The 12,073-nt window shown below is 45.4% G+C and overlaps 1 protein-coding gene across 4 annotated transcripts in view; it reads left to right on the forward strand.

The window, feature by feature from the left end:
- Positions 1-11,643, forward strand: part of IPPK (inositol-pentakisphosphate 2-kinase) — a 49,005-nt gene extending 37,362 nt beyond the window's left edge. Inside the window, exons 12-15 of one of the 4 annotated variants that reach the window (XR_011531740.1) lie at positions 7,767-7,846; positions 9,423-9,622; positions 10,160-10,379; positions 10,508-11,643. Coding sequence is in view for 3 of the 4 variants with exons in the window: in XM_070590562.1 (XP_070446663.1) it covers positions 7,767-7,846; positions 9,423-9,622; positions 10,160-10,284 (405 nt within the window). In the remaining variant the exon portion in view is untranslated. Of the gene's footprint in view, positions 1-7,766; positions 7,847-9,422; positions 9,623-10,159; positions 10,468-10,507 lie in introns of those variants that run through there. The other 3 variants (XM_070590563.1, XM_070590562.1, XM_070590564.1) reach the window with 3 other exon arrangements.
- The last annotated feature ends 430 nt before the right edge of the window (positions 11,644-12,073 follow it).

The following is a 12,073-nucleotide window of genomic DNA, read 5'->3' on the forward strand; positions in this document are numbered from 1 at the left end:
TTTAAACAATTTATGAATAGTTATTTTATATTTTGTATTGAATATCAGATACCAAAAAACCTTGGAGGTAAAAAATCTCATTATTTTGGCTGACTCATCCATACTGCTTTATTTACCTGGGCTTTTAATGATCTATGAGTGTGAGCTCACATCTGTTTGGTCTTAATCTGTGGGACTCCTGGGGATCTAAATAGGGGATACCTTCTTCCAGAGAAGATACGGATCCTTGGCTTAAGGTGGAATCTCAGGTTTAGACCCCATGCTCTATGGCTCTTCCTAGCAACAAAGCCTCCACCGACACTTGCCTGCAGAGCAGCTCACCTTCTCCATTGCTCCTTGCTCAAAAGTCGAGTTTCAGCTCTTTTGGGTGAGTAGCGAGAAGAGGAGATTGGGTTAGGGAGTTCCCTTACCTTCTGTAAGCCCATCGGTACATTAAAAGGTATGTTAATGGGGAAATAGTTGTTTTGTAGGAGGGCCGTTGGATCCTCCATACTCCTGAAAGTGTTGTGCTCTTTATCATGGTCATATCATTGTCATTTATTTTGGTGTTTGTTACTATTAAAAATAATGTTGATGTTCACATTTTTGTACTTTAACCCTTGTGCACATGTCTGTGAGATAGATACTTAGAAAGAAAATTGCTAGATTTTTAATAGATTCTGTCATATTGTCCTCCCCAAAAGATGCTGCCAATTTATGTTCCTTCTTGCAATGATTGAGCGCCCTGTTTCCCCCATGCCCTCAAAAACACGAGGTATTACTAGTATTTAAAATTTTCATTTTAATTTTTTAAGCTTTTGTTTCATTAACCATTTGTATTGTGAAATATAGCACATACTGAAAAGTGCATAGAAAAAATGTCCAGCCCCGTCATTTGTCACAAAGCAAACCCTTGTGGAACTCCAGTTGGGTCCGGTACAGAACACTGGCCGTCTACAAGAATCCCGGTTGGTTTCCTGTCCAAGTGTTCATCTTTCCTTTCTCCCCAGAGTTAACTGTTGTATTGACTTGTATCCTTATAGTTTAGGTTGTTCTGTTTTTGAACTTTACATATGGAATCATGTATGCATCTCTCATCTGTTTTTTTTAGCTCTATATAACATTTATGAGATTCACTCATGTTATTACATGCATTTCCAGATTTTCATTGCTTTATAGTGATCCATTGAATGGATATACTACAATTTATCCATTCTACTATTGATGAACATTTGAGATGTTTCCAGTTCTTGGCTGTTACGAATAAAGCTTCTGTAAACATTCTTTTTTTGAGTGTGAGGAAGATTCGCTCTGAGCTAACATCTCTGCCAGTCTTCCTCTGTTTGGCATGTGGGACAGTACCACAGCACAGCCACTTACAAGTGGTGTAGGTCCATGCCTGGGAACCAAACCCAGGCCACTGAAGCAGAGCGTGCCAAACTTAACCACTAGGCCACCGGGCAGCCCTGTGAACATTCTTATAAAGACCTCTTGGTATATACATATATGCACACATTTCTCTTGGATATATTCCTAGGAATGGAGTTTCTGGGCCAGAGGTATGAGCATACATGGCTTTAGTAGATACTGCAAAACAGTCTTACCTGTGTGCAGTGCCTGTAGCCAGCTGGGGTAGTCCCACGACCCAGCACCCTCTCCACCACTTGGTTGTGGGTCTTTTTAATTTTAGCCATTCTGGTGGGTGTGTGTTGGTGGCTGGTTTTGGTTGATGAGATTGAGCACTTTTCCTGTGTTTTCTGGTCATTTGTCTTTTCTTGTTTGTGAAGTACCTTTTTGTCTCTTCTCCAGTCTTTGTAGGGCTTGCTTTCTCGTACTGGTTTGAAGGAGCTCCTCATTATTCTGCATGGAAGCCCATCATCAGATGATGTGCTGCAGATGCCTGCTTCCCCTTGGGAGCTTGCTGTTTTACTCTCTTAATGGAGTCCTTTTAAGAAGGGAGGGTCATAATTTTGAGGTAGTTCAATTTACATCTTTTTCCTTTCTCTACCTTTTATTTACCTTAAGGTTCTACAGATATTTTAGAAACTTTGTTGTTTTGCCTTTTTATTAAATGGGTAACCATCTGCAGTTGCTTTTTGGTATGGCCTGAGGTGGGGTTTTATTTTATTTTCCTATGGAATTGTCTCAGAATGGTAGGAATTGTCCTGATCACTGTAGAGCTCTAACAAGTCTCGATACCCAGTAGAGCAAATGCTTCTACCTTCTTCTTCAAGAACGTCTTTCCTTTAACAAATGCCTTGGCTCTTCTGGATCTTTTGCTTGTCTGTGTAAAGCTTAGAATCAACTGGTTCAGTTCTACAAGGAAAAGCAGCAACAAAACTGTTGGGAATTTGATTGGTTTGGCATTAAAGTGATGACAAGAATTGACATCTATACAATATTGAGTGTACATCTATACAACATGGGCATTTTCTACTTTTTTAGGTGCTATTTAAAATGTGATGAAGGGCCAGCCCCAGTCGCCTGGTGGTTATGTTCAGTGCACTCTGCTTCAGCGGCCCAGGTTCATTCCCAAGCGCGGACTTAACGCCACTCATCTCTTAGTGGCCGTGCTGTGGTGGAAACTCACATAGAAAAACGAGGGGAAGACTGGCAGCGGATGTTAGCTCAGGGTGAATCTTCCTCAGCAAAAACCAAAACAAACCTAAAAAATAACCAATAAAATGTGATAAAAATATTTTATGATTTTTGTTGGAGAGGTCTTATATTTTATTAGATTTATTCCCAAATATTTGATGGTTTCAGATGTAAATGTTATCTTTTAAAATATTTCACTTTAAAATGTTTACTGTGGACATATAGAAATGCAACTGATTTTTCTATTTTGACCTTCTATCTGGCAATTTTGCTAAACTCACTAATTCTCACTATTTATAGCTTCTTTTGTATTTTCATTATATATAATTATTTGTGAATTTGATTTCTTTCCTTTCCAATCCTTATACTTTTTACTTATTTTGTTTTGCTTAACTGCATATAGTTAACTTGTGATAGTGTAAATTTTAGTCTTGTTCCCAACCTCAAAGAGAAAGCATTTTACCATTAAGTAAATTGTTCACTGTTGGCTTTTTTCAGGGAGATTTCATTTTTTTTACTTTTAAAATAAATAACCATTATCAGATTAAGGAATTTCCCTTCTATTCCCATTGTTAAGAGTTTTATCAGGAGTGGATGGTGAATTTGTCAGTGCTTTTTCTTTTTCTGTTGAGATGATCCTATGACTTTTCTCCTGTTTCCTGTTAATGTGATTGCACAATTTGTTGTGATGTATCACTCTTTTTGTATGTGACGTTTGGCTTGCTAGTACTTTGTTAGGGTTTTTGCACGTGTGTGAGTGGCACAGGTTTTCCCTGAGGCTTTGTTACGGCCTGGTGTCAAGGGTACGCAGCCTCACAGACACGGGAAGGGGGTCTGCTCATTCTCTGTTCCTTGGGAGAGGTGAAGGAAGACTCAGATTATTTCTTCCTTAAATATTTTGCGGAACCACAGGTGAAACCGTCGGGGCTCACAGTTGCTTTGTAGGAAAATTTTAAATTATGATCCAAATTTTAGATTTTCTTTTTCTTCTTTTGTCAGTTTTGGTAAGTTGTGTTTTTCTACAAATTGTTTTGTCTAAAATTTTGGCATATAATTTTTTGGTAATATTCTTTTATCTTTTAATATTTTATAAGATCTGAAGAATGCCCTTTTATTCCTGACATATGGTATTTGTTTTCTTTCTCTCTTAATCCATCCCCACCAAGAGTTTATCAATTCTGTTAGTTTTGTACAAATTAACTTCTCATCCTTTCGTACGGTATGACTTTTCTATTTCATTAATTTCTGCTCTGGATTATCTCCTTTTTTCTTCTGTTCTTGGATATTTTGTTCTTTCTATAACTTCTTCCTGCTATAAATGGTTATTTACCTAATTAGATTTTCACCTTTTCTTTTTTCCTAAAATATGTATTTAAAGCTGTATATTTTCCTGTAAACATGGCTTTAGCTATATTCCACAAAGCTATATTCTCATTCAGTTAAAATATACGCTGATTAGTATGAAGATTTCTCCTTTGACCCACGTAAGTATTTAGAAGGGAGTTAATTACACCTTAGCACGTGGGATTCTCTTTTTTGTTTTGATTAGTAGCAAAAGTGCATTATAGTCTATATAGTCCTTTGGAATTTGTTGAGATTGGCTTTTGATCCTTTGAAATTTGTTGTGATTTGCTTTATGGATTAATTTTTCTGAAAAATGCTTCTGTGTGTACTTGAAAAGAAGGTGTCTTCTCAAATTGTTGGGTGCCACGTTTCGTATCTGCCCGTTAGGTCAGACTAATCGTGGTGTTCAGCTCGTCTGCAGCCTTGCTGATTTCACTGTCTGCATGTTCCATAGAAGTATGTTTTGAAAGTTTACATAATCATCATGGATTTGTCTCTTTCCTCTTATTTTGAGGCTATGTTATCAGGTGCCTTAAATTTAGAATTGCTACATCTTCCTAGTGAATTGAATTTTTTGTTTTCAAGTGTCATTTATCATTTTCGATGTCTTTATCTCTGGGAATACGTTTTACCTTAAAGTTTCCTTTGTCTGTTACTTTTGTAACTTCTCCAGGTCCCTTTGGTTAATACTTAAGCTATGTATCTTTTTCTGTCCTTTTATTTCTAACCTTTCTGTGTCTTTGTATTTAAAGTATGGTTTGGTTTTCTATCATTGTGACGTTTTGTCTTTATCATTTAGTTGGACTTATACTTGGGCTTAAACCTTTTAAGTTTCCCACCTGTTTTAAGTTCCTTTTTCTCTCTCCTCTTGCTGTCTTCTGGGTTGATTACTTTTTATCATTGCGTTTCCCCACTGTTGGCCTGGAAGTTACAGTGTCTTATGTTTCTTTCAGTGATTGTCCCAGCCATCCCGGCAAGCAGCTGACTTGTTCCAGTCTGATCTTGTTCAATGTAGACTTCTTGGAGTACTTTTACTTCTCCTCCCGGCTCACACTGCTGCTGTTGCTGTGTACTCTGTGGTCTTAAACTCAGGAAGATGTTATTGTTACTGTTTTACACTCTGTCCATTTACCCATGTTCCTCTCTCCCACTGCCCTGGGTCTGCCCTGTGCCTCTGAGCTTCTATCTGGGACCATTTTGTTTTTGTCTGAAGAATCAGACCCTTTAATGTTCCCTGGAGTGCAGGTCTGCTGGTGATTCGGTCTTAGTTTTATTTAGTGATATTTGTAAGTGATTTTTTTGGAGTCATTCTTGAATCTGTGGCTTGATGTCTTTCCCATTTTGGAAAATTTTTGGCCTCAACTTTTTCAAATTTTGTTTCTGCGCATTCCCTCTCTCCTTCTTCTGGGACTCCAGTTACATGTATGGTGAACACATTCTCTTTGTCTTCCGTGTCTCATGCCCTTTCCTTAACATTTTCCAGCTGTTTTCCTTTCCATGCTTCATTCTGGGTATATATTTTTTTGACTTGTCTTCCAGTTTAGCAACTCTCTTCAGTTCTTTCTAATCCGCACTTAAAACTATTTGTTCAATTCTTAATATTTTTGTATTGTTTGGTTCTAGAATTTCCCAGTGGTTCATTTCTGTCGTCTCCAGTTCTCCTCTGAAGTTGTTGGTTTGTCTCCTGTTCTTTGAGCAGAGCCGTGTGTGCGTCTGCTGCCTCTACTCGCTGGAGCGCACGTGTGTCTGGGCCAGTTCTGCTGGTTTTCATTCGTGCCATCTTGTTTTGTGCCTGGGTGTTGTGCTTATGTGTCAGAAATTGTATTTGTACAGTTATGTAAGGAATAATTGGAGGCCCAGGGTGTCTTCTTCTAGAGAGAATTTCAGGTTTGCTTCTCCCAGGGGCCTGGAGAGTGCTGGGGGCTGGGCTCGTCCTTCTCCAGTCTTGGTGGCGGATCTTGGAAGCAGAGCGGCTCCTCCAGGAAAGGCCCGTGACTGCTGGCCTGCTTCACCTTAAGCCACGGCATTCTGGGTGCTACCCCAAGGAGGCGGCTCATCGTGGTCACTCTCCCCTAGCCCTGGAGGTGGTAAAAGTGCCTCTTGGCTGGCCTTCCAGAATTGTCGCCTCCCTCTTTGGGCAAAAAAGACCCAAAAGTCTTTGTCCTCTCCCTGGTCCCGCTCAGTTCCCCAGTCCTGTTAACTCTGCCTCCAAGCAAGTGTTGTCAGCTCTGTGTCCAGTTTCGCTAGCAGACTCGGCAGCTAGTGTGGCCCCAGCTGCACCCTCCGACCTTGCTCCATGAGCAGCTCCAGCCTCGTGCTTTATGTCTGATAAATGTTCGCAGTTTGGCCCATCTGACGACTGAAAAATATTTCACTGTTATGATTTGCATTCCCTTGGTTAGTAGTAAGGTTAAGCATCTTTTCATTTACTTACTGGCTACTTCTTTTCTTTTATCAGTTTATTTGGTCCACATTTTTTGGGTATTTTTCTTTTCCGTACTGATCTGACATATCACATGGTCTTGCTGTTGATCCTCGGCTGTATGTTGCTGATATTTCCTCCCATGTATTCACAGGTCTTTTACATTTGAATTATGACTGTCTCATATAGAAGCTTTTAATTTTTAGATATTCAAATCTATCTTTTATGGCTTCTGGGTTTGCGGTCTTGCAGATCAGGACATAATAAATATTTTATACTTTGTTTTTTATGTTTTTCTCTTTAATTCTCTTGGACTAAGTTTTGTGCGTTTTGCGAAATGCCTGATTTCTTCACTGAAGGACTAGAGTATGTGGAGAGGAGCTGCTTTTTCCTTCTGCCGTGAGGTTCTATGTGGCCCTGAGACGAGCAGCCAGCAGGTGGAGGCAGCTGCACTTGGGGTCCCCCTTCGCCACAGCCCTGCCTGGGGAGCATTCAGCTTGGATGTGCCCTCCCAACTCTGCGACAGAGGGAATTACAGAAAGGGAGGGAGAAAAGAGGTTATGATCTGTCATTGCACATGTTGAGGATGGTGATGACATGTAGGGCCCACTTTTTTGTAACTAAATTATATTTGTAAAAGTGAGAGCTATTCAGTCTAAAAAAATTCAAATGATATATGGAAGCTTCAAAGAAGAAAGGAGAAGAAATGCCCCAAATTCTACTCAGAGGTGAGGTGACTGTCTGTGACACCCATGGCTTTATGAATTGGATCCTACAAACCATGTGGTGGGCTGTTTGAGTTGGTAGCCCTGGTGGACGTTGTTCCAGGCCAGTGTGCACAGATCTACACGTGCTCATGGCCCAGGGTAAAGAGCATGAATTTTGGAGCCATGACTCCAGGGTTTGAGTCCAGCCCTGGCGGGGCAGAGTGACAGGTAGTTCTGTCTCAGTCTCTGCATCCACAACCTGGGACACGAGCCGTGCCTGCTGTGGGAATGAAGGGAGTCAACAGACAGCCTGGCAACCCGTCTGTAGCATCATCCGTGATGGCTGTGTGACATTCCAGGTGCAGGGTGACCTGAGGGACACTGTAGCTCTGAACAGGGCCTTGGTGGACGTCTGGGTGGTGCCACCTTGAGGTGTGGTGTCCTGCTTACTCAGCACCCCGGGAGCTGAGGCAGCTCACTGCCTTTTCTTCTGAGGCGGACATTGGGTGCCTTGGGGAAGACCAGTCCTAAGTCCCAGGATTTGTGATCAGGTCCACTTGCTGCTGACAGTGAGCGGTCAGGAGGCAGGGCCTAGGGCCTCCTAACCCACCCCTAGGTTCTGGGACCAGTTCTGGACCTTGCTGGGGGCAGGAGGGTGCGTGTGGCTGTGGCATGACGCCCCCGTGCCCTGGAGCTGACCTCTCCTCCCCCTGCAGGTTCAGCAGTACCGGGTTGCCATGACTGCGAAGGACTGCTCCATCATGATTGCACTCTCCCCCTGTCTGCAGGACACCAGGTGAGGCCTGCTGCCGTGTCACACGTCCTGGGTCTAACAGGGTTTTGTGGATGGACAAGAGAGTCGGTTTCCCTGTATTTACAGAGCTCCTGGCAGGATCACGTTTATTAGTAGAGGCCGATCTCCAGGCCTACTTGATATTATGGGGCTTATTACCTCTTGCTCTCTAGAGCTTGTAATTCAGTCAGAAAGACATTTATGGAGAATAATTTTAAAAGATTGTTCTATTAAATCGAAGATTACTATTATTTTCTGAGAAAATACTCCAGGGACTTAGAAGCAGTTTGGATAGTGTTGCAAATTCCTTTCTCTCAGAGAAAGCCCTAGGCTCCCATGAGGCTCCAAGGCCTGGAAGCTGTAGGTCTTGTGGGCCCTGCTCTGGTCCTAATGTGCCACCTCCATGGTCACTGTGAAGCCCTTAACACAACACATCCACTCTTCCGCGTCCTGTTTGCAGGTCTCTCCTGGACACTGTTGCCGTTCTCCAGCTCCCTCCCCTGCCTTTTTTCAGTACTTCAGGATGAACCTGATAATCTTGTCTTAGTAATTAGATGGCATCTTTAGCATCCATCTTCAGGGTGCAAACCCACACAAGGTACCTGTGGGATGTTGTGCGTTCTTCTGACATGTGTTCCTGGGTCAAGGCGACCTTGTTGCTGGCTGCCAGCCACTCGTTGTTCTGATGCTTTTGAACCAAACATTCGCAGGAGTCTTGCTCCCTGGCAGGCACAGAATTGTCCACTTTCTGATAGGAAACATGAAGGGACATTTGTGGATCATAACTACAGAAAAAGGGTGGTTCTGTTTAGTTGAAAACTGCCATTCTCCTAAGAAAACGCCTCCCCTGCGTAGCTAGGAGGGTCCATTCGCTGGATCAGGCTGCTGGTGTTAGATGAGAGAAAACCACACAGACTTACTCTCTGCCACCCCTTCTGAAGTGGGGATGCAGCCGGGACACAGAAACATGAGGTGGCCACATGAGGCCCCGGGGCCTGGACACCCTTCACCTCAGCAGAAACCGACACCCTGGGAGAGGAGTGAGGCATGTCCAGAAAGTTCTGAGCCACGTGGGCACTGGTCTCAGCCTAGGATGGGAAGTGTGTCGGGCATCGGGAGCCATGCCCTGGGCTCACGGCGAGCTCGTGGTGGACAGTCAGACTGTCTGCAGAAGCTGCCCCTGGGCCGTGCTCCCACCCGCCTGAGGGACAGATTCCTCTTTATTCACGCCATCTTGCTGGCGGCTGGTTCAGACGTGGGAAACTGAAGCGTCCTTTAGAGCATCTAGCCCTGTCGGGAGCTAGATGGGGACTGTCCCAGCCCAGCTTCACAGAGCTCCGGCTCCAGGCCCCAGAGAGACTCAGGCGCAGAACCTTAATTTGGGAATGTGTTCTCTCCCTTCAGGGGGAGCAGCCAAGGCCCCCGCAGCTGAGCTGGGTGCATTTTCCTGTAAGTGTGTTTCCAAACAGGACCTCAGGGACAGTCGGGGCCTCGATTAGCTTTGTCAGTGGAGCGTGTCTGTCGGCCTTTTCTCTCCCAGGCAGGAGCTTTTGAAATTGGTGTTTTGTTTTTCTTTCAGTGATTTCCAGATCTGTGGGAGCAGTAAGCGTGGGGCAGCCAGGACTCTCACCTGCTCCCCCCAGGCCATACTGAGCTCGTGGGCTGTGTCGGCCCGGCATCTGGACGCACGCTGTGTACAGAGCAGGCTGAGCGCCATGTGGATGCACAGCAGTCTCAGTGCAGAACTCAGAGTTAGCCTGCAAGTGTTTCTCAGTACAAGTAATTGTTCATGTTTTGTTATAAATGTGTTTAGGAAAACCACAAAATGAAGCCCCAAGAAACAATATACAGAACGCTGCAGATAGATTTGCGCATGAAACAGGAAGCCAGGTCTCTCCAGCATGAGAAGCGTGAAGAGCTGCTCACCAGCCACGGGGAGGGGCTCGGGGGACATTGTTCTCAACCTCTGATCCATTCGGCTGTGGAGTGGCCACGTCTACATTCTGCTCTCTTAGGTTGTGTAACCCTTGGCTCAGGACAAAGTAACTTTGTTCGTTCACACCACTGGGATCTGGGGAATGTGAAGGGCGTGTTCCATGTAATTGCTTTCCTCTCTTTCTGCACTTTAACCCTCTCTCCTCTGGTGTGGTGGGCGTCACAGCAGGCGCCTGGCTCGCAGGAGCTTCACGCACTAGCGCACACAGCTGGCGCAGACAGACGAGATGTGCACAGACGCACAGAACGGGCGCCCCTCATGAGCTGGGGTGAGAGGATTTGGGAGTTTGGTGTATTCTGAAATTGCTTTTATACTTCCAGGTCCGATCAAAGGCCCATCGTCCCTTCGTCGCGGTCCAGGTTCACCTTCTCTGTGTCTGTGCTGGACCTCGACCTCAAGCCCTATGAGAGCATTCCTCATCAGTATAAACTGGACGGCAAGATAGTCAACTACTATTCAAAGACCCTGCATGCCAAAGACGCTGCCGTGATGCCGACTAGGTTCAAGGAGAGCGAAGATTGCACGTTAGTCCTCCATAAGGTCTAACCCTTTTCCTGTAGTATCTTTGAAACTTGAACACAGAATGTGAAGGTTGAATAATAGAGCTATTTTCTGTTGTGTTGGGTGACTTTTGCTGTGAATACTTTTGCTTTTTAACCCCTGTCTAGGTGGGACTGCCTCTGGGAGACACACAGTGGAAGAGCACTGGGAACATCTTCCAGGACAAGGAATGTCCGACGTGAGCCCAGCAGTGTGCCGTGTCATGGGGGCCGCTCTGGGCAGGTCTTCCTTCCAGCCAGGGCTCACGTCTAATCTCTAATGCAGAAAGCCTTACTCTAAGACCCAGGGTTTGGATCTCCTACCCCCGACTCCTAACATAGAAAACTTGAATTGTCATGCACGTCTCACAGTTTGGACTCAAGGAAACTCGGAAACTACTGGAACTGTCCCAGCTGAGTTACTTGGTCACTTTCAGTGCAAGCCCCACGCCAGCACAGGTTTCGTGGTTCCCTGCTGCACAGAGCGATGGGTGGTTGTACGAACGTCGGTTGAGCAGCATGGACTCGGAGGCCCTGTGGAAGTACCACACCCACCCCTCTGCGTGGTCAGCAGGGAGTGTGGGACTCAGGTCACGGGTGGACACCACTCATGTGAGCGTTACCTTTGTTTTTTTGCTGAATGATTTGTCTTTAGGTTGAGGGGAGACAAGGCGTTCTTTCCCACCTGCAGGTGCTGCTGTGGAAGCTGGGAGCAGAGCCGCAGCCCTCAGCTGCCGTGCCCCGAGCAGTGTCGCGAGGCGGCTGTACTCCACCAGCTCTGTGTTCATGGCTTGTTTGGGTGTCTGGGGCCCTCAGCCAGTTCCACCAGAGCCAGCGTTGAGTTTGCCCTCCTCCCCGTACCCGTTCCTTTCGTGGGCTTCACCGAGACCTGTGGGGTTTGCGGCCTCGAGTGGTGCTGGGCCACCTCCTTGTCTGGGCTGCCTGAGGCCCTGCTTCTGCAAGATGAGCAACTCCTGGCTGGCACCAAGAGGGTTCTTGTTGGGGTCACCAAAGTGTGCCCGGCTGCTAAGAGAACTGTTGGGAATCTTGGCTTCAGTTTTTATTCTATGGTAGGTTGTACAGATTGATTATTTATATCGTCGTTTGAGGGACTAATGAAGGCTTACTGTAACATAATATTATAATTTTAGCGAAACCATGGAATTGTAATGAAAATGCTACATGAAAAATAAGAATATTTTGCTGATTGTACATTTTTGTGGGGAATTTTGTGATAACTTGAGAATTACACTTGCTTGAATCAAGCTAGCTCTTCTGGAATTTATTCTTCAGTTCTGTCCTAACACTCCTCACTTCCACACTTGGAGGTACAGAAAGGTACTCAGATGACACACGTCTCTCCTCCACGGAATATTGGGGTCTGGGGCCTTGGGGACTCTGCTTGCAGGGACCCAGAGCTGCCTTCCTGGGGTGAGCCAGAGGCCCCACAGCATGGAGAGAGGTGGCCTCAGTGCTGCTTTGGCCTGAGGGCATTGCTGGTTGCTGGCCTGGGGGAGGTGGTCTTGCCAGCACGCTGTGCACAGAGCTCTGGAACCCGGCCCCTCGAGGAGGCGGGGCTGGGCAGCCTCCCGGGCTATCCTGGCTGCACTGGATAGTCTGACACCACCACCCTCCATGTTGGGGGAGACAGGCGAGCACCCCTGCTCTGGCGTCTCAGCCAAGCCCTTTGCTCTG

This window comes from Equus przewalskii, chromosome 22, assembly GCF_037783145.1.
Source record: "Equus przewalskii isolate Varuska chromosome 22, EquPr2, whole genome shotgun sequence".
In the NCBI taxonomy this organism is placed as follows: domain Eukaryota; kingdom Metazoa; phylum Chordata; class Mammalia; order Perissodactyla; family Equidae; genus Equus; species Equus przewalskii.